The sequence below is a fragment of the Sinocyclocheilus anshuiensis genome, unplaced genomic scaffold (assembly GCF_001515605.1).
Source record: "Sinocyclocheilus anshuiensis isolate Anshui unplaced genomic scaffold, SAMN03320099.WGS_v1.1 scaffold1230, whole genome shotgun sequence".
Lineage (NCBI taxonomy): Eukaryota > Metazoa > Chordata > Actinopteri > Cypriniformes > Cyprinidae > Sinocyclocheilus > Sinocyclocheilus anshuiensis.
In genome coordinates, this window is record NW_015558637.1 from 863863 (window position 1) to 886479 (window position 22617).

The 22617-nt window shown below is 37.5% G+C and overlaps 3 protein-coding genes across 5 annotated transcripts in view; 1 reads left to right on the forward strand and 2 right to left on the reverse strand.

The window, feature by feature from the left end:
* The window catches only part of LOC107680858 (tripartite motif-containing protein 16-like protein), an 11805-nt gene extending 9820 nt beyond the window's left edge, over nucleotides 1-1985 (reverse strand). For both annotated transcript variants that reach the window (XR_001633196.1, XM_016476916.1), the window contains exon 1: nucleotides 1868-1985. Coding sequence is in view for 1 of the 2 variants with exons in the window: in XM_016476916.1 (XP_016332402.1) it covers nucleotides 1868-1922 (55 nt within the window). In the remaining variant the exon portion in view is untranslated. The remainder of the gene's footprint in view (nucleotides 1-1867) is intronic.
* Nucleotides 1986-5777: 3792 nt separating this feature from the next.
* Nucleotides 5778-9163, reverse strand: LOC107680884 (ER membrane protein complex subunit 10-like). Of its 2 annotated transcripts, XM_016476959.1 has the most exons (8): nucleotides 9043-9163; nucleotides 8800-8866; nucleotides 8604-8716; nucleotides 8358-8471; nucleotides 7937-8121; nucleotides 7397-7490; nucleotides 6690-6792; nucleotides 6000-6078 (listed from the first exon to the last, which is right to left on the reverse strand). In XM_016476959.1, exons 1-7 carry the CDS (start codon nucleotides 9136-9138, stop codon nucleotides 6706-6708), a joined length of 756 nt encoding a protein of 251 aa, XP_016332445.1. In that variant the 5' UTR covers nucleotides 9139-9163; the 3' UTR covers nucleotides 6000-6078; nucleotides 6690-6705. The 2 variants fall into 2 exon arrangements, with proteins under 2 accessions (XP_016332444.1, XP_016332445.1); XM_016476958.1 differs by lacking the exon at nucleotides 6690-6792 and having other exon boundaries at nucleotides 5778-6078.
* Nucleotides 9164-14199: 5036 nt separating this feature from the next.
* LOC107680879 (myosin-binding protein C, fast-type-like) overlaps nucleotides 14200-22617 on the forward strand; it is a 35863-nt gene continuing 27445 nt past the window's right edge. The window contains exons 1-2 of the mRNA XM_016476950.1: nucleotides 14200-14234; nucleotides 16226-16353. Of these exons, the coding sequence (XP_016332436.1) occupies nucleotides 16332-16353 (22 nt within the window). The 5' untranslated portion in view covers nucleotides 14200-14234; nucleotides 16226-16331. The remainder of the gene's footprint in view (nucleotides 14235-16225; nucleotides 16354-22617) is intronic.

Sequence of the window (22617 nt, forward strand, 5' to 3'; positions counted from 1 at the left end):
TTTATTTTCTTTTGCAAAACTTTATTTTCTTTCGCAAAACTTTATTATTTTGCATATATATGTGGCATTATATTGACTCCATAGTTCGCGCGCTGTCTGAAACGCGTCTCTTTGTGCTTTGCACGTGTGTGCGGCTTGTGAGTGCGCTTCAGGTGTCAGACAGCAAGACGAGACGCAAAGAGTTGTTTTCTGCAACTTATTGCACTTAACTCTTTTTAACGTCAAGCAATTCTCTGCTATATGCGTCGAACTAAAACTTTGACCTTTTGCAACTTTTGATTTAAGTAGCCTATTATTAAAATAATTCAGATATCGTACGCCCTTGTGATTTGCGATATTTCGATAATTTCGATATATCGTGCAGCCCTAATGCTTATCTTAAAATATACGCAGGCTCGAGAGAATTTGCAAGGTCTTGTATGATCATCTTTCCTCTTATAATAATGTGTTGTCAAAAGATTGTGTAGAGCGGCTGCTAAACCCTTTGTCACTGTAAAGACTATTATTATTTTCCGGTGAGATGTTAAGCTGTGCACAAGAGCCTGGAGAGTAACAGAATGACAATAATGTCCAAGGTGCCCTCTCCTCATCCTGTCGCCCATTAGTCTTTCCTGTGCACCTTTGATCTCGGCTGTCTCAGAGTATGCGCAACTCACACAAACTGTCAGAATAACCCTCCATCAAATCAGCATTGTGGTGACACTTTTAGCTTGTGTACTGTCACCAGCACTGTAAATACTGCAGGTCTTAAGTACGTAGACTGTGTTTGAAGTGTCTAGAAAGTTGTCTGGTTGCATCACCAGGTGCATTCCATAGTCTGAGATGAATTATTTATTACATTTTAGACACTGCTCACACACACACACACACATGCACACACGTTCATGAAGCGTTCATCTAAATGGGGACATTCCATAGACTTCTGTTGTTTTCATATACAGCTATAGTTAGAAACAGTAACCAATCCTGACAGAACTCTGACAGACAGAAATACAGATATATATATATATACTTTATAACTTTATTTACTTTATTTTTACACTTACACTTTTTTTTTTTTTTTTGAGAACATCCCCAAAATGAGGTTTCGGGACATTTTCTAAGATTTTTACACTACTGGGTACATATTTGTCCCCAAAATATGGTTAAGTATAAAGTGTATACAAAGTGTATGGTATTAAGTATTAAGTGTATACACACACACACACACATGTACTATTGCTGCTGTGTTTTTTTTAATTTTGTGATATACCAAGATGAAAATGAGAATAACTATTAATATAAAGTGTAAAAATATATAAATATAAATATTTATACATATAACATACATACAATAAAATATTTACAAAAACTAAACTTAAATAAAATGTTTATAAAATAAAATACACAACTTTTAAAATAAAATAAATAAAATATATTTATAAAATAAAATAAATTAAAATTGTAAAATTAAGTTGTTTTAATTTCCATTTTACCTTGACTTATTTTTTTTATCTAAATAAATATAATAATACCATAACCACCTATTCAGACTTTGTTTACAAGGGCTTTTCCTCAGACAACTTTTTTTTTTCTATGTACGATTTTATTATTATTACTATGTCCATTTTCTCTAGCAATTTTCTTTATCGCCTTCCTTGTTCATCTTGGCGAAAGTTTGTGTACATATACATAAGCACTGTTTTAAAAGATGCTGAAGTTTTACTCATTTATTTGCTAGTGCCAAATTCTTAAAAATATAAAGCAACAGCCAGTGATGCATTCGTAGCAAGTTACAGATCTTAGCAACAAAGCGTCCTGGCACACAGGTGAGCCTGTTCTGATGATAATGAACTGATATAGGTGAAGCAATGAGAGCAGCCCTTACCTGCCTTCTTTACTTCAGGCATGATTCCGTTGGTGCTTGGGGTACTACTGGGCATTGCAGGGGTGGATGAACGTCTTTTCGACTCCGAGTCTCTCTGTCTCTGGGTTCCCTTCTTATTCACTCCGCAAAAAAGGGGGAGGAAAAGACTGCCTATGGGGAGGGGGTCTGTAGGTGGTCGAGGTGCTGAACATGAGGTTCATCCTGTCACCTAAACCACATGTAGCTCACATGTACCATGAAATGAGTGAATAAAAGGATATAGGACTGCACACATACACAGTTATGATTATGAATCTAAATATGTGATGCCACGATGAACTGATACGAAGTGCAGAGAGCAAAATAGTGGGGCATTTTAGCTTATTTCACCAAAAGTGTTTAGTACAAAACATTTCAAAAGTGTTTATTCAAGGAGAAGACAGTATGGGTTCTTTGACCTCATGAGTTCAGCAGGGGGTCTGACATTGCACTCACATTACTGTCATGTCTGAAGGACATCTTCACACACGACCCATTCCCATGTTGTGGGAAATGTTATGTAACCACAGCAACCTTGCTAATATCGAGGTATCAGAACATTTTGACTTTGCAAATGAATCAGAAGGATGTCATCGAGAGCCAAACATTTACACTTATCTTACCTCCAAAACACCTTGATTGAATGATTTACAGAAATTGCAAGTAGTTGCAGCAAACCTTGTGTCATAACTCACGAGGCCTCCCAAAATGACAATAGCATAAGTTTCTTAATCAAACGGACGGATTGTAAAAACAGCAAAACTGTACTAATCTGTTGTGGATCCACTGAACCGTATTACAGGCCATTATCACTCAGTAATGAGAGATGTTTCTTCATCTCAAAGCTCTGAGTCGTAAATCAAATGGTGATTCTTTAATGCTTCAAAGCAGTCTGTCGATTATGTAAGTATCTGGCCTGTCTTCATTCCAGATAAATGAGGCAGGTGTATTCCTCGTCCCTCAGCCATTCATTCTTTTCACACTCGTCCTCTTAGCACCTCTGTTCTCTCTTTATCTTTGTAATGAGAAACAGCTTCCCTTCCTGGGAAGCGCTCTGTTTCATTAGCTCCTCGTGCTTTGAAGACTTGTAAGTTAGGCTGTGGAATTTTAATAGGTGGCAACTGTACGCTATGTTTAGCTAACACAGAGCATTGTGTGGGTATGTGACTGTATAGAACGTTTTAAGAGACACCCTAACCATACCTCCTTTCGAAATAGCATCGGCGGAATGACAATGATTTGTAGGCTAACTTGCACATAGTTTAACACTGTTTGTGTTCTAGTCTGTTCTGCATAAATCAAAACAGACTATATATAATCTGCATTTCTTATTTCAGTTGTTTAATGCTAGTTATCTGTGATTTAAAGGGGTCATATGATGCGATTTCAATTTTTCCTTTCTCTTTGGAGTGTTACAAGCTCTTGGTGCATAAAGAAGATCTGTAAAGTTGCAAAGACTAAAGTCTCAAATCCAAAGAGATCAGGTGTGCTCTGATTAACAGGTAGTCATGGCAACACAACTGGTCACATAGTGATAGGATGTGAGATTTACAATTGTCCACTGACAGGCCTCCCCCAAACAGAGGATTCTGTTTTCTTTTCCTGCGACATTTTGTGCTGTAGTCTCATATGTCATGCAGTTCTTCTTTTGGACACCAATGCAGTGGATTGGGTTTGAGAATCAGACGTTATCAAAAATGCTGAGCAAGTGACCCACAATGCAGCTCCTGAAAAAACAATAACATTTCAGTCTTAATTCACAGATGTTTGGTGTCCTAAATACAATACAAATCCAGTAAAGCCAGCATGTCAAATTGTGTTTGTTTCTCTTATTTGGGCTTTTTGTGTTTTTCTGTGTGTGTTCGGAAAAATACAGCGGCAGGCGAAGAGCGACAGAGTGAGCAAGAAAGAAATGCTCTTACCGTGGCACACACACCACTGTTCTGTCTTAGTTTCAACCATGTGCTTCTTGGCACATTCATCAGAGCTGCGATGATAGTTCTACACTGAATTGGATCTCTATGTAAAGAAATTCACGCGTTACCTAATACCAAAAATTTACAGAGGGATAAACATTAGAGATTTGTAAATTCAGAATACACTTTTTTTTTTTTTATCTCCTGCTGCGTGGCCCTTTGACCTGGTACATTTTAGCCAACCAGAGCTGTTTACAGATGCTTGTAAGCACAAAGGTGTCAGACCTTTGCATACCAGCAGATCCTTTTACTTCCAAATGACTTTTGAAATTCATTCAAGCTCTCTTATCCTTGCTTTAGAGTTTAACCGTGACATTGACTTTGGCCTGGACAGAAAGAGATCAACAGTGATTGATTGAGGTCATTGACTGGTAGATGTCCTGCTCCATGGGACTACAAAATCTTTCAGAGAACATGGGTGGGTGGTGTAGTTAAGGATTTAGGGGAACACGATGGAGTGTCGTCGGCACTGAGCCTCGTTAGATCCAGATTTACCACACACTGCCAAAGTTACACATGAACAGACCCAAGACAAACAGACCCAGAAGCTGAGAATGACTGAGAGATGACAAAGATAGCCTCAGGTCTGTGGGAGTCGGTCTAGAACATTCTCTCCCCAAGTTCACTTCTGTTTACAGTTCACATACTAATAGCGGCATGATTAGCAACGTCTTATAAAGCAGGATGGATAAAATCCCGAAGAGCCATGTCTGTCGAAGGTCAAGCTTCTATGATTAATCTCAACCATGGCCATGAGCTGCCTTTTTTTCTGAATCTCAAAGAAAAAAAAAACACCAGTGAATATTTTGTATAAAGCCTCTGAAATACTATAATTATACCAATCAATACTAAATAATAGTTTAAAGTCAAACAAATTTGAACTGAAATAAGATTTTGTATAGGTTTGCCAGTAACCTACCTACTATTTTAAGCTCATGTCCTACTCTGTTTTCGATTTGAATATATTTTAAAATGTAATATGTTCCTGTGATGGCAAAACTGAATTTTCAGCATCATTACTCCAGTCTTCAGTGTCACATGATCCTTCAGAAATCATTCTAGTATGCTGATTTGCTGCTCAAGAAATGTTTCTTCTTATTATCGATGTTGAAAACAGTGATACATTGTTTCCAAGCTTCTTTGATAAGAAAGTTCAAATAACCAGCATTTACGAAATGGAAAAACTGTCACTTCTGAAAAGAAAACAAAAAAAAACACTTTTGAACCCAAACTTTTGAATTATAGTGTAAACTGCAACATCACTTTCTAAGTTTATTTCTTAAAAAAAAAAAAAAGCCAAGCTCAATACTTCAGTCTAAGGACCAGGCAATCAGGAGGATTTAAAAAGCAGTATATGCTATTGTTTTTTTACAATTATATCACATCGTGTTTCATGTTAACACATACATTAAGTCATGTGGCTGTAACAATGTTCATTGAAATGTTTAATCTTGATTTAATGCCTAGAACCTTACACCAGTAAGTATATTACTGTCAGCTGGAATGTTTTTTTTTTTTTTTTACATCTTACTCTTTTGCCTTAATAATGAAATCAAAATAATTATTTAAATCCAAGAGAGCCTAACCAGTCATTTTTGTGATTGAATTTTCCTTGCAGGAAAATTTTCGTTTATTTAGAGGTGAGCTTATACCATAACCATGATGAAGAGATATTTGGTTTACAGTAGACGACTAGTTATTTATGGCATCAAGGTGCAGAGAGGTGTGGTATTACCAGCATCAACATGATTCAAAACAAACTAGCTCAAATGCCACTGGGTCAAGAAACAAGACTAGGAGCTACAGATAAGAGCATGAAAAGATTAACTTTTAAAGCTCCCCATCCACTGATCACCCATTTCAAAATGCCTGTATTATAAATAAATACAAATATAAATAACCATGCTGACAACATCAATGGTCATCAATTTATTTTATTAAATCAGTAGTAAAAGCGCAATCCAAGAATGCAGTTATAAGTTAGTTTTTCAATCATTAGTTCTCTAGAACAATCCTTCGTTTGTAAATGTATGTGTCATTATGCGTGTCAATGAACTCAAAATCTGCTTTAAATTATTATGTACAACACAGGAGTTTTTGTTGCCACGGGAATCATCGTCCTCCGCCATTGGCTGCCCCACCTCCGGCTCCGCCTCCAGACTGATCCTGAGCTCCAGACATCATCAGGAAAAGAACAAGAGGGACAATATACATCCACTGGTGATGAAAGAGAAAAGAAAAACACAACAGAAAGTTTTAACACATTTGTAAACAGTTTAAAATGCAACACATGACAGTTCCTCTCCAGAGTCAATGATTAGGTGCAGGACAATTTAATTATTGAATGAATTGGTTTAAAGTTTTCCCAAGCAAATCATTTTCAGTTTCATCCTTCCTTGCTCTCTCTTTGTCCAACCGCCACCACTTACTGCCTCTTACAAATGACTTTCCACTGGCAGGGAGAAATCAGGAGAAATGAGACTGAAAAAACAGGAAAGAGTGAAGCAAGCAGCATGGGTCATGAACAATCTCTGAGCTCGAGACTACAATCACCTGCTACAATTACCGACCAACCTGATTGTGAGGCCAAAAGACCCTAATTAATCAAAACACCACTGATCTGGTCATGACCCAGCAGGAAACGTACACAAAAAAGCATAAGGACGCACACAAACAACTGAACACCAAGCTGAAACAGAGGAAGGATCAGAGGATTTGAGTTTGTATGTATGTGGGTGCGTGTGCTGGCCCATATACACACACACAACATTGAGAAATGCAGCTGGAGTGACAGAGTAACCAAGTAGGCTAAAATGAGATTTCAGTACTTGAAATGAATGGAAATCAGCTCTGCTCTCTGACGCCCCCTGGTGGGGTCTGTGCTGAACTGGTGGCCATGAGGAACACTGCACCTCCCAGAATCAAATACCACTGGAACACAGCACAGACCGGCACAAAGTCAACACACACACAGCACAGTCACAGCATAGTGAATGCAGAACAGCCGACCATGACACACACTGCTGGAGAATTAAGAGATCAGTCACAAAGAGGGATATTTAGTACTGACAGGCGTATTCAGGTCTGGGCGGAACGGACACCAGCAACTTCAACACGGAGCAGAGCAGCAAATGAAATAATGGTTAGCTCAAAATACAACACCCAAAAACATATAGCAACGGTCAGCTTAGGCACTGCAGTCCACTAGCTCCATAACACAAACTTTTAAACAAACACGAAAGAAAAAATATACTCATTCTAAAGAGACACAGTAGAGCAAAAAACAAAAACAAAAAAAACTATTAGCAGGAATAGAGCCCATTTGGAAAGGAGGTGGATAAAGGACGAAGGCAGAGTAACAATACAAAATGTTTCACACTTTTACTACCTAGATAGCTGGGAAAAATATCACACTAATAATTAGTCAAATGCAAACATAATCATTGGAGTGAACTTAACATAAATCCATAGTAAAAACTGGCACAACTCAAACCAGTAATGTGACACGTCATACTGAAAAAATAAAAATACTCACATATTTGGCAAAGAAGGATTTCTGCTCTTGTGGGTTTTTGCCTTTCTTTTCCATTTCCTGTTCCATCCTCTCAATGTAGGGTGCTGTTTCAGGGCTGAATCAGAGCCAGAAAAGACATATTTCATTTTCAGATGAGCTGATAATAACATATGCAGACAATGGAATTTGTGGGTGTAAAGTTGACCAACTCTATTAAGTATTGGAAATGGTCAAATAATAAAGTACTAATGTAGTCAGACAAATTTTTTCTCAACTCAACATGGGGCCTCTGTAAACTTCCAGGGCTTCCCCAATAAGTCTTAGAATTATTTACAGTTAGTTATAATAACAATCTTAATTAAAATGTAAAAAAAAAAACACATTAAAAATAGTGTACAACATTAAACGGACATCAGATTTTTTAATTAATTAATTAATTTTATCACTACAGATATTAGCTTAGATAGGAGGGCCTTTGAATATTGTCTTGGACAAAGGGGGCCTTGGAGTCAAACAAGTGTCAGAAGTAGCAGTCTGAATGTGTGTGTTGTTTGTACTCACACAGGTGCAGTGACTGGCGCCATGACACTTATTGTTGTGTTAAAGACTTCCAGGTCAACCTCATCCTCCACCTCTATCCCACGACATGACCCAGGGATTGTTACTATGGAAATGCCAACGACACATCCACTGACATCAGTGTGAAGGGTGATGACATCACTGAGGTGGGACTCCACTAACGAGCACTTGGGAGAAAAGCAAGACAAGAATTAGGCTGCTGATACACGGGGCAACATTAAATATAATTTAATGTATATTTGCTGGATAAAGTACTCATTTCTTAATTGAAATAAAACCTTACTGACCCACAACTTTTAAACATTAGCGTGTATGTATACATACAAAGATTTATAATCAAATATATCTATGTTGGTAGATGTATATAGATAAATATGGTGGCATTAACAGGAGGTTGACTTACAGCTCTAACGAATGTAGTAAGGTAACCTTCAGACTGTCTCTCTGTCTGTCGATCCACCTGTAGAGAGACTCTAGGCACTCGAATCCTGTACAGACCGTCTACTGCTGCCACATCCTGAAGGACACAGGTAGAGAAAAACCATATTATACCAGAGAGACAGCAGACACACTTAAGACATTTCAACATGACATTCTTCCCTCCTTTGCCACAAATATCCCCAATTTTCTACAAATGGCATCGTCTCACCTTCAGTGTAATCCTGTCTTTCTCTGAGAGCAGGTTTTGGGAGAGATACACACCGAGTTCTCTTCCACCCCTGAACTGCAAAACACCACGAAGGTGAAATCTGGGGACATCATCTGAAACAAAGACAAACAGTGACTAAACTGCAAAGAAACATTAACACGCACACTAATTATAAATCAATTATCTTAATACTCACCCACTTCAAATGAGTGCTCTAGTGGCACAGAGAATCCGCTGAAATCGGTGTCCACCGCATCTTCTGACTGGCAGACAAAACCATTCACATTCAGTCACTCATACATTCATCTGCATACAGACAGATCAGACAGCAGCCTAGCATGCTAACAAGCTCCCTACGCAAGACAGCAAATAAACGGCGAATGCACGTCACGTGACATTATATATAGATCAGTGGGTTTAACACATATGTTCGACCTACCCTTCGACCATTATTGCATTCACCAGACTGTGTCCATAACAGCGTTATAGATGACAGGACGGACAGAATAAGCGACAAGACTCTTATCGTAGCCATTTTTGTTGCAAGCCTCTGTGAACCGGAAGTGCAGCGTTTCAAAACAAAAGTCGTGGAAACAGTAAAGCTGATCGAAGCACACTTTACGCCGTTCAATCATGCAACGCAGATTAATTATTATTCCATATAGGACGAACCACAATAAAAGTATTATGCTTTTGTCTGTTTTGACTAAACATGTTTTCCCGGTTGTTTGTTTTCTTGACCGGTAGAGGGCGCGCCGCGCTCTGGAGCGCTGTTACATTGAAGAGCGGTTTAGATCGGCAGTTCTCTCGCCGGGCGCAGTGGCGTGCGCCTGTAATCCAAGCTGCTGGGAGGCTGAGGCTGGTGGACCGCTTGAGCTCAGGGGTTCTGGGCTGCAGTGGACTATGCCGATCGGGTGTCCGCACTAAGTTCGGTATCGATATGGTGCTCCTGTGGGAGCTCGGGACCACCAGGTCGTCTAAGGAGGGGTGCACCGGCCCAGGCCGGAAACGGAGCAGGTCAAAGCCCCCGTGCCGATCAGTAGTGGGATCGCGCCTGTGAATAGACACTGCAGTGTAGCCTGAGCAATACAGCGGGACTCAGTCTTTTTGTGTTTTTCATCACGTTCTCATTTTAAACTGGATTGAATTTATGTATTAGCTTATAAATGTACTTTTTTTTATTTGACTTTTAATTTTATTTGGTACATTAGTCAACGTTTTCTATCTCCAAAATTAAAAAAATATGCTAATAAATGCGTTTTATTTGCAATATTGCGCAAAATGTGGTTCATTTTAATGCCATCATAGTGGCCAGAAAATAAGTGATGTACTGCCCCCTCTCTTTACTAAATGGAAATTACACCTGAATTTTGTGCAGCATGAATCCCTGAACCAGTAGGAGTCGCTGTTCGCGTTATTTTTGTAATTCAGTTTATGAGAGGTATTTTTTCCTTACTGTTATAATCTGTGTATATATATATATATATATATATATATATATATATATATATATAAATAAAAGTTAATGTACTTTTTACAATGTAATAAATAAATGGTAAAATATCCTAATGTTGTGTAATTGTTTTTCTCTTGCATGTCGGCCACGACTTCCCGATTACTTGATTACTTTATTTATGATTACTTTACCATAGTGAAAGAGTGAAGCAAGCAGCCGTAGTTCACTGCCCAGATAGCATGCGGATGTGGGCCACTTAAGGCAATGATATGGCACTGCTGGCCTTCTTATGGCCCGGACAAAATGAATGTAAGCCAGAAGTGGCCCATATGTAAAACAGCAAAAAAATGGCCCAAATGTATCAAATCACATGTAGGTAAAGATGCGGTGTTGACGGCAATGTGTAATCTGAATGTGACCCTAAAGTGGCCCATGTGGTAAACAGTGATTATGGCCCAAATAGTGCCAACCAAATGTGGGCCACCTTTGGCAAAAATGTGGCATTATCGACAAAGGCTAATCAGGGTGTAAACCAAATGTGGTCCACATATGTTTCAGCAAATCTGGCCCAGGTACATTAAAACGTATCTGGGCCAGTTTGGACAAAAATATGGCACAGTGAGCATTGGCAAATGTAGCGGTGAGACTAAAGTGGCCCGCATATGATGCCACAAATGTGGCCCAGTTATCCTCAAACGTATCTGGGCCAGTTTTGGCAAAGATATGGCATGGTAAGCACTGGCTAATGTAGCTGTGAGCCTAAAGTGGCCCGCATATAATGATACCAATGTGGCCCAGTTATCCTAAAACATATCTGGGCTAGTTTTGGCAAAGATATGGCACGGTAAGCAATAGCTAATGTGGTTGTTAGCCTAAAGTGGCCCTTATATGATGCTGCAAATGTGGTCTGCACATAAAATGACAAATATTGCCCAAATAATTAATAACAATTTGGGCCACTTTTGGCAAATATACAGCACAGTCAGCATTGGCTTATCAGTGTAAGCCAACTTGTTCCACATTTGACATGGCAAATATGCCCCATGTATTATAAAACAGATGAGGATCACTTCTGGTTGTAACACTTGACAAGTGAGGCCACTTTTGATGTAACACTTGACACTGGCTAATTGAAATGGAAGCTTGAAATTGTGTATGTTCACATTGAGTTTTTCTGGTCTTATGTCTTAAATGTTGCTGTGCTACATTGTGTTTGGATTTACCCTTGTTGGATTAAAGACTTATGATATATAACCTTTGGTCTTCGTCGTGTGCTCTTTAACAGCGTAGCTATGACACTCACAGACTTGCTGTGTAGGTAGAGTCTAAGTGAGAAGCTTTTAAGTTCAAACTTGTGACGAACGGTTTTTAAAGTATTGGAATGTGTCTTTGAATATTTATCTGTGACATTTTAATTGCTGTTTGTGCAAAACTTGGGTCAGGATGATTTTGTCAAGTAGGACATGGTTCTGGAACTTATTTGTGAAGAGAAATTTTAAAATGTCCTCCATAAATGTTCAATGTTGAGTATTTTTAATGCATACTCACTTAAGGCGTAGTGTGGCCCAGATAATGTATATTTATGGTTTATTTTGTTCATTATTAGTTAAAATGTGGCTGTGTAGTGGCCTGCTTGTGGACCCCTGCTAAAATGCCACCATTCCATGCAGCTTGTGGGCCACATGAGAGATGTGGGGAAGACCAGGGTTAGAATAAAAATCAACTGTGGCCCACATTAGGGCCAGTTTTGGTTTATTTGGTTGGCTTACATGCAGCAATGCTAAGGCTTGCTTGAGGCCCAAATCTGGAAAACAGAACTGGACTGCCCAAATGCCATTATTCCACACAGTATGTGGGCCGGATCAAGGTGTTGAATCTGGGCCAGAATTAAAATAAATGTGGCCCAGATTTGGGTCAGTTCTGGTTTATTTTATTTATTTTCATGGCTGACATGCGGCCTACCTATGGCTTGCTTGTGGCCCAAATTTGGCAAACAGGAGCGGACCGCCCAAGTGCCATCATTCTTCACAGTATGTGGGCCGAAGTAAAGTGTTGGATCTGGACAAGAATTAAAATCGATGTGGCCCAGATTTGGGACAGTTCTGCTGTATTTGGTTTATTCATGGCTGACATTGGGCCTTCCTTTGGCTTGCTTGTGGCCCATATTTGGCAAACAGGAGCAGACCGGCCAAGTGCCATCATTCTTCACAGTATGTGGGCCTGGGCAAGATGTTGGATCTGGGCCCGATCTGGGCCAGAATTCAAATCAATGTGGCCCAGATTTGGGCCAGTTCTGCTTTATTTGGTTTATTCATGGCTGACATTGGGCCCTCTTTGGCTTGCTTGTGGCCCAAATCTGGCAAACAGGAGCGGACCGCCCAATTGCCATCATTCCACGCGGTATGTGGGCCAGATGAAAGTGCCAGTTTGCTATCTGGGTGTAAGACCAAGATGGATTTCCAAAAGACATTGACGGGCAAGCAGGACAAAACGTTATTGAAAACCATAGGTCTTTAAGATACCAACATTCAATATATGTAAATATAAATATGTGCGCCCATTTAAAGGGTTCTCTCTGTGTTACAAGTTTTGGTTTACTTCATTAAACCATGTTGTCACAAGGAAAGAATAAAATGTAATGTCAGGAGTTGGACACTAGAGAGTGGTTTAGTTACACAGGAGAATGTGGGCACGCCAAAAACCAATGTAGAACACATTTCAACATGAAATGATTGATGACAAGGCCTTTCCGTTCATCTCTGACTGTCTCCAATCATATTATTATTGTAGGATCTTACTGTCAGTATTCAATATTCATACTATAGTTCATAAGGCCTATGGGGTGTGTCTTAAACTACTGAGGCACCTGATTTTTATAACCACAGTTTTAAAAATGTCCTATTAAAATTGTCTTTACTATGCCTTCATCAGTTTCTTTCTCCTTTTCAAATACCTTTTTTGTATTTTTAAATACCTTTTTTTCCCCAGACTGTCCAAAACTATGAAAATCAATCTTCTAATAATCTAATAACGAGTAAAAACAGAAGCCGTTTCAATTTGTAATTGTACATTTTTTTTTTTTTTTTTACAAAATTGCGACAGTCCCTCTGTTATGACGTAATTCTTTGACGACCATCAATATTGCAGCTAAAATGTTGGTTACTCGGTTACCAAGAAGGCAACAGTGTCAGTCAAGAATGAAAAGCATGCTTGTGTTATAATGAGGCATATAATACGTGATGTGTGGAGAAAACAAAGAAAGTTTGAGGTAATAACATGCAAAGATTATGAAACTATTGTGTGGTGTGTATTTAGATATAGCAATACTAGCTCAGAAATTACAATAAAAAACGTTAGCAAGAAAAAGACGTTGGTTATTTTAGTTCAAAAATGTTATTTTCATCTGTTAATGCTTTAAAATACATTAAATAGTCTGAGATGTGGTGTAAAAAAAATAGGTGGTGAAAATGACTTTGAGAAAAAAATTACAGAATTCTTCAGTGATGCATGTTTACATGAATAAATGAATAAACTACATTAATAAATGTAACAAACTAGTCACAGTGTGGGAAATGACAAATTTAATAAACTAGTCACAGTGTGTGAAATGTTTTTAAATATTTTGTTTATTAAAAATCCACAGGGCCAAGAATTGGCCATAGTTGAAGAAACACCCTACTGTATAATGTAATAATTCGGTAATGTTGTCCTTGGGTCTGACATATAATGTAATAAAATGTTTTCCAGTTTAAGCCATTATAGACATGACCAACGTTATGTCTGCATAAATATTTCAATGTTCCCCAACCACCTGAGAACTTACTATTTTTCCTGAACATCTGTCATTGTAGTGAACCTATAAGATAATAACTGCACTGACAACAGTTCCAGAATGGAGCATCAGGCCACAGGTTAATAAATAGCTTACATCGATTACAATCAATTACAGTAGCACACAGTTGTTGTGCTCCACAACCTCATTTTGTTCTGTACTGTTCTATTCCTATTGTAGTGTAAATCAAAGTTAATGCTAATCTTACACTCTTTCCCCCAATCAATAGTGTACCTTTTTGCGCCACTCAGTATGGGACCCACGGACTGCCATTAAGATCCAAGGCAGGAGAAAAACAAACACAAGCACGCCCTTTCAATTACATTAATCAGATGACACTGAGGTAAGAGATACAGTGCGGCGTATTGGCATTTCCATAACTGAACACATAAGAGTGCCTGTATGATTAATAGACTGTTTTAGCAGAAGGGCTTGGGTTCTCCATGAACGCATGTCATGTGATTTCCAAGACATTCCTACTTTGAAATGAATATATTTCTCTTCCATCTAGTCATTGGTGTCTGTCAGCATGCCCTCAGACAATAGTACAGCCCCACACTCCTGCAGGACTATAATTAGCCATCTCCTCACCGTAAAGGCATGTGTGCTACTCGTGCGTTGACATTTTATCATAGAGCGGTGTAACATTTTCTGCTTGCATTTCATGATGAGAGTCGTTCTGCTGTTATATATTTTGCCACATGATTTATTTTTTATTTACCAAGCCCTTATGTGTAATTGAATCAAATAAAATAAGTTAGCACTCTATGAAGCATGAAGTATCTTGTTTCCTGCCTGTTGTCTTCAATATATCACTTTCCTTTCCACTGCCTGTCTTGTGCTTGTATGTGTGTCTCTTCTGTCTCTTCTCCTCTGTAATATTTCTCTTTTCCCTTTTCTCCTTGACACCTATCTCTCAAATTGCACTTTCTGTAAATAGCACAGTCTCTGCCCAGTCTTCTCTCCCCCAAATTAAAGTTCAAAAGAGCATTTATTGGTGTGTCAAGCTTAATAGAGTGTCACTGAACTCTACACTTCAAGCATTCGCACCAGGGCATGACTAAACTCTGATCTCTGCAGTTTTGCCTTTAAATAGATCTCTAGACCATACACAAAACATTTTGTTATCATTGCATTTCGCTTTTTTTCAGTATCTTACACCATAATCGCTTGTTCATTTTGCATTCTTTTTGTTTTAGTCATTTGATGTCTTTTGAAGAAAATTTCCTGTTTTATAATGTCATATTCATTTTAGTCAGTTTTTCATAATGTAATCAAAGTTTAATTGACAAAAATAACATTATAGTTGATGAAAAGTTAAGACAAATATTAAAATATTTTATATACACTACCGTTCAAATGTTTGTGGTTAGCGCCTGCTCATTAAGGCTGCATTTATTTAATCAAAAATACAGTATAAACAGTAATTTTGTGAGATGTTACTACAGTTTAAAATGGATGCTCTCTATTTTATTTTAAAATTAAGATTTTCCTGTGATGGCAAATTAGAATTTTCAGCATAATTACTCCAGTCTTCATTGACAGTCTTGCTGACTTCAACATTTGAATGGTAGTGTATTAATTTAAACATGTATCAACATTTACCAAAAAACTGGCACTTGAGAAATGATATTATAATGAGCATTCAAGTCATTTTGTCATATTATTAAGTAATGTTGAATAATTATCTCATTATTTTTATATGTGTCGGCATATGTATGTATTTGGGTGAGTTATTTAACCCGCTACCAAAGCACTTCGATATAACTGCTTTCATTCACTGTTTAGCCTTGTTATTTGTAAAACACAGTCAAGTGTGTGTCCTGTGAAGATCTATGAGACCAGCCTAATGAAGGAGCAGAATTGTCAGCACTTACACTTGTTGAAAAGAAAGGAGTGGTTAGAGAGCTATAAGGTCAAAGGTTAGCCTGTCAAATGTAGTTAACTTCTGACAGCATTTCAGCAGCCTGACTCTGTTCTTGACAAGTCTCTCTTTAATTTTCAGAGGTAAGAATCACTTCATAGATAATCACAGGTGTCATGCAGCTCTACTGTAATGTGCTTCAAACAGGCTGTCAGTGAAAATATCTCCAAGTTTATCATGCCATTAGCAAATAGCCCGGTTCACAGCACGCCTTAACAAGATAACCAATTAACATAGAGACACCCTGTTTGTTATAATGTTATACTTTTTCACCCTTGTCTCTGTCTTTCGTCTGCTCCTCCTGTCCGAGTTGTATTCCCTTAAGATCTCAAGTAACACTCGTTCTGTCACTCTCTCTCTCTCTCTGTATCGCTCTTTTCTCTCCTCACCCACCCTCTATCTTTCTCAAGGATGGGGATGACATGCTTGCCAAGGGAGGAGGGAATAAAAGGGATGAAAGATGAGTAAAGTGTGGGAGAAAGAAAAGTCAGGGTGACCGACATATGACGAACTGTCATGCCTGAACCGAAGAAGCCAGGTAAGCCTCTTTAAGTTCATTTTCAACATCGATTTTACATTTAACACAACAGTTTATTTTTATAACCGCTATTTGTCATTTTATGTGTCATGTTAATGTAAATGATGCTCTTATACTCTGACTGGATGAATGCTTGAGTGTCTGGCCCATACTTAACATCCATAAATACTTCCATTTGTTCATAATTTCATTCATCAAGCTGTAAGCTGTACACACTTTTTGTTAGCCAACTACTTGCTAAAGCTGAGATATGTTGTTTTAGCTGCCTAAAGCGTAAATCATGGTCTGAATATATAACTTTCTGTAAGGAGATATTTAGATAGTCTCAGCTGTGACAGGCGCTGAAAGATGAATTTAATAGGTTGGGTTGGCAGCGGCATGAGTGAGATGTCAATTTTCAGTTTGGGGTTTGGCAGTATGGATGACTAGACAGAGAAGATACCCAGTTTGAATTATGATTGTGATGATTACTTTAAGGCTGGAATGCAGTACATGACTTTTCAAATCTGAACAGATTGTAAAACACTAGGCATACACTTGTTGATTTTGTAAATGGTTACAGAGGAAAACTGGGCATAACATACTAAAACTACCGAGGATCACACACTACCAGACTTTAAGGTCATTCTGGACACAAACTCACACAGAAACATGTGCCTTGTTAGGGAGACTCATTACAAATGACAATATGTGTTCTAAAATTAGCTTGAAATATCAAACATGTTTGATATCCTCCATCTGGATGGAATCATCAGCTGAATCTGTGTCGATCGTACACTATGTAATTTTGATCAAATATGAATTCCCAAAATCTGCAGACTGGCTCTGACTTTTGGCAACTAAAGGCAACTCCCACAGACTGTAAATGGGACCTTTGAATCCAGCCTTTAATCATTATTACTAATTATTAACCAATGCGCAATACTATTCTGTACCTATAATGAAACTCAATTTAAATTATGTTTGCTGAGGAAGAATCACGTTCCAAGAGGACTCAAATCTCATTATATGTGAATACTCAGAGGATGTCAAAAAAAGCTGCATGAATATGGTGTTTCGCCTGCGGAAATATTTGATCTTAAAGACCTTCATTCAAACACTCAATTCTCAATTGACTCTGGAGGGGAAATTCTGATCATTATGAAAATGAATCTATTGATTGAAGTAGTGCACAATTAAAAATCAATAGCACATCAAGTATGGTCCTTAAAGTATTAATGCTGATATTTGGAGTGGGTTAGTTCTGAACATAGAGTATGATTTAATTTGCTGGCACTGATACAGAGTTAAAAGCTTTTCCTGCCACACCTTTTTATGGAGCTTTTAAGGAGTGAATTGCAGGCATTGAAGTGTAACCAGCAGATAGAATCATTCGCATCAGATATCAGAAGTTGATGTCATGTTCAGCCATGTAATGATGTTGTAAACTTGTGTATTTGACTGAGGTTCTAAAATATGGCCTTCTTGATTGTCATTGTGGAGTACATGTCTTGAGGCAGAAAGATTTGACAGGCACCGAAAAATCGTCAGGTGAAAGAAGCAGCGCTGTTCAAGTTTAGAAGCAGATTTGGAGGGCAAAATTGAGGATGTGTTTCAAGTCTAATTCATCCTCACAGAGAAGTTATTACTCCAGCAACAGCAGGATAATAAGCAAAACTGCCGCTGTATGCCGTAACACTTCCAAAATGCATATAATGTACAGGGAAGTAATTGTGGCACTAAGCTGCTTAACATTAAATGCTGTTAAGGAAAACAGATCAGAATGTTTGTAATTACTGGAAATGGAACTGGAAGAGTAGAAAGATGGAATAATTCATAAGCATTCTCAGGAAACTGAACCATTTATGCTAAAAATATAAAAAAGTAATTAAAAATAAAATATGATTGTAATTAATATTATTTTTATTTTTATTATTTGTTAAAATGACTAAAAAACGAATGTATAAAAATAATTTGACCAGTTTAACAGGGCTAATCAGAAAATGCAGATACAAATGAAAAGTCTGTATGAGCAGTTTAAAAAAGAAAACTACATAGTGAAAACATCATATTATAATTTCAATAGCAGTACATTTTTAATTATAATTTTCTATGTATGTAACCCATTAAAATGTATAGAGAGTAATGCGGGCATGCATATTGGCTAATATTCCTTGAAAAAAAGCAGATGTTTAAAAATAAAAGGAATGTTTATTTTATTTATTTATTTCAGTCTTTTTCTTTACACATTAAACTGTTCTATAATGTTCAGTATTCTACATCAGGGCACATATTTAGCAAACAAATGGCTCTGTCTCCTGAGCACAACCCTTTTAAAAAAAACGAGGTCAGTTCAGTGTCTTTGGTCTTATGTCACCATCCCTTCTTGAGATCTGCCTGGTCTCGGTTACGATTCAGTTTTTCCTTCTAACTCAGTCCCATGACTTTGTGTTAATCCCAGTCTGAGAGCATGACATAAGAGGGTCAAATAACGGGATCATTTCATTGTAGCGTAACATGCTTTTTCTCTTGTCTATCTTGTATCTGTCCCTCTTTCATTTTCTCATTTATCCTACCTTCACACTTCAGACCACACACGACGCCCCTCTTTTAGTTTATTGCTTTTTAAAGATCACATTTACCACCCTCCACTCAAGTCCCCCAGTCACATACACAGGCCACTTTGCTCTGAGTGGGGAAACTGTGAAGATAAAGTCTGTCTGGATCTCCTGAAGCCATAGTGACTGGCAAGGAGCACGATTCCTTAATAAACAGCTTCCAGAATAGCCCCGTGGCCTTGAGCAGCTTTTAGGAGGGTATGTGATTTTACAAATGGGCATGTTGACAGTGGAGAAGTGTCCGGAGATGTGTGCCTCTGCATATTGCTCCATGATTATAGATACTCTGTAATCATAGTAGTACTGTAATAGTGGGTCAAGGCTGTGCGCTATAAATTGTGCATTTGCATTAATATTGGATTGGGGCTGAAATAAAGTCCATGTGATATGTCACATTAATATAAATTACTTCACAAAGAGTCTAATATAATATCCAAGCTTTACCATACTAGTCAAATGTCTGGCCTGTGACAGTTTGAGATGAGTGAAGGATTCCTTCGGACTTCTAAAATGTCCTAAAATGATTATTTGCTTGTGCTGTTTAAGCATCTTCTGTGACAATATTGAGGCTCTTTTTGCAGAAGCCTGTGTTGCCCTACCAGGCTGAAATAATGTCATTTCTGTCCTGGCAGGACAACAAGAGTTCGGCTCCCTGTAACCCTGCTAATGAAACACCCGGAGTATTGAGTATTAGGGAAGGTTAAGCCTCTTATTTGCCATCTGAAATGTCATTATTATGGTGCTCCTTTTTCCCAAATCTTCCTATTTTCACCACAACACAGAGCAGAAAGACACAGACGCTCTCTGTGAACTCTGTGATCCAAAATGGACATATTCTTGCTCCATCCTCTTTTTTTTGACTCACACACACAAATATGTACTTAACCATATACCAGTGGTTCTCAACCAACTAGAGGGCCTCAGCACGCCTCCAAGGGGGCTGCAAGATGCCTTAAAATGATTTTAAATAATCGATATAAACAAATTTACATATTTCTTTTGTCTATCTCCATGATATTTTATCAGGGAGAAATTGCTAAAAATAAATAAATAAATAATAATAATAATAATGATAATAATAAATTATTTCTATATACATTATGCAATTTTTCCATATAATTTGATGCATATTTTTATACAACTTTATTTGATGTAAAAATAGTTTTTCCAACTGAGGGCATCCTTGGGCATCTCCAAAGGGAGGTTTCGTATACATGAAAATATAGCTAAGTAGTCCCACCCCCCAACCCCCTAAAACACACACGCACACACACATATACAGTGACAGGGAGTGATAGGTGTCTTAACATTCAATGTCTCATTTCCAGCTGGGGTAGTGTAGCATTACCTCATACCCGTTAACATCACAATACACTCCTTGGCATGCGTCTCCTTCATGATGGATCACACGCAGATGTAGGAGCGCTCATGTTTTGTGTGTTTTAGAATATGTCCTCCAACTTAACCGTAATGGGATATGTAGTGCATGAACTGATATCGTTGTATGACTATATTCATAAACCCTGTTGCATATTCCACAAACCAGTCTTTCAGTCTTCCTCCAGGAGATCTGGAATCATGAAATATTCAAGAGAACCCAGTGACCTTGATTAGCTGGTTCATGAGTATTTGATTAGATTTTAACTAAACTCTGCAGAAAGGTAAATCTCCTCGCGCGCCCCGACAAAACCACTGTGCTAATTTGTATGTATTTATCTCTGTTAAATCATCATCCTTTCCTTCACCACCCAAAATCTCAGCACCCACTGTATAAATCATTTCCATTTATGTAGAAGCAACATTCCCATTCAAACACGGCATTTTTAATGCAACTTTTAAAAAAATGTGTATCTTTAATAATTAAATTGCATGAGTATTGTAAGTAATAAGTTTATGGACATTTGACTGAACAGTTGCTTGCTCTGTTCAGTCAGTGATATATGTTACAAGTATTTTTATGCCTTTCAAACTTTAAAAATGTTTAAACTTAAAATTTACTTTTTTTACAGTTTTAATCGTTTAATTTTTATTCATTTTTAATTTGTTTATATTTAATATTTATTTTAAAATATATATTATTGATTTGACATTTTTCACACATGTAATTCTATTTTATTAGAAAATAAAAAAACTGAACCTTATACATTATATACATATTTTAAACATTTTCTGTTAAGAGATTACGAATGTAAACTATCCTTTACATTTGATTAAAAATAAATACATATGTATGAAAAATCTTTATCATCTCTCCGTCTTCAAAAACTTGCTCAAAACTTTTTTTCCTCCCCATAAAAAACAAAAAGAGTTAAAATATCTAATCTGCTCTTTTCCTTAATGCATGATGATCACTGGCTGACAAGTTCAGTTACAACTTTGCTTGGTTTATTAAAAATGCAATGTGCTATCCTGAGAGTGGAAGAGAGAAAGATATCACTGTCAGTAAGTAAAGAGGCCATAATTCATCTCAGCATCATCACACCATAAACCACACCTTTTGACATTTATTTTATACGATAGCCTGTCTTTACTTCATAAATATAGGGCAATATAACACATAAATCATGTTTTGAACTTCAGCTCATGTAAATATTTTTGTTGAATCAGCTGACGTGGTATTCAGTTTGACAAATTCATGTAAATCTATAACTATTTTTACAAATTATATAGGTTGTGATTACATGCACAGCATGACCTATAGCAACCAGTTTATTTATTTTTTCTCAGATCAGATGATCATGATCAAACTGTTTCTGCGTCACCATCTCCCCAATCTTCATCTTTATGCTCACCACCTCATCTTTCCATATATGTAGGATAGAGATATTTACGATGTACATCCATAACTCAAATCATCAGTGCTGTCACGCAGATATTGTAGCGTTTCTCTTAAGTGTTTCCTCTCGCTGCCAAAAGAATCACTCTCTCCATCCTCATAAAACAGGGAAACTTCATCATGTGCGGCCGACCCACCCCACACTTGTATCCACTCCAAATGCTTCTAATGCCAAAGACACTCCATCACACACCCGCTTGTAAAAATAGCTGCTTTCAATCTGGATCTGAGGAGCTGAATGAAGCCTGGGGTGGGGGGGGGGTTTACATCTTTTTTTTTTGTGATATCCTTAGAAACACTACATATATCACTAGGCTGTTGCCATCGGAGTCTGTTTATCCTGAAATTGAAATATTTTAAAAGGAATTCATTATATTCATTCGGCATCAGAGTTGAAGTCAAGGCCAGCAGCCAACTCCTTCCATTAGGAAAACCCCTGTAAATAAAAGAATTAGGGTTTTCTTAACTTAATGGGTTTGTTGCAACTGGACCACAGACCCTGCAAGACCCAGACCAGAACTGGATTTCAGATTCAATTTGTTTCCATTTTACAAGCATTTGATTCAATTCCAATTCACTTTGATCGATTAACTTTGGTGAATTTCAATTATAATGTCCATTTAGACATAATAAATGATCTCTCAGGTAATGTTGGAAATCAGATCAGAAGCAGATCAATTACTAATTAATTATTTACTCATTAACTAATTACTAATTGCATTTGTTGTATAAATCAATGAATGCTATTATAAACGTATGGGCACTTCAGTTACTCCCATAAACACCCATGAAAGGGTTTTGAAAGTTTGTGAATGATTCACTAAAAGAATC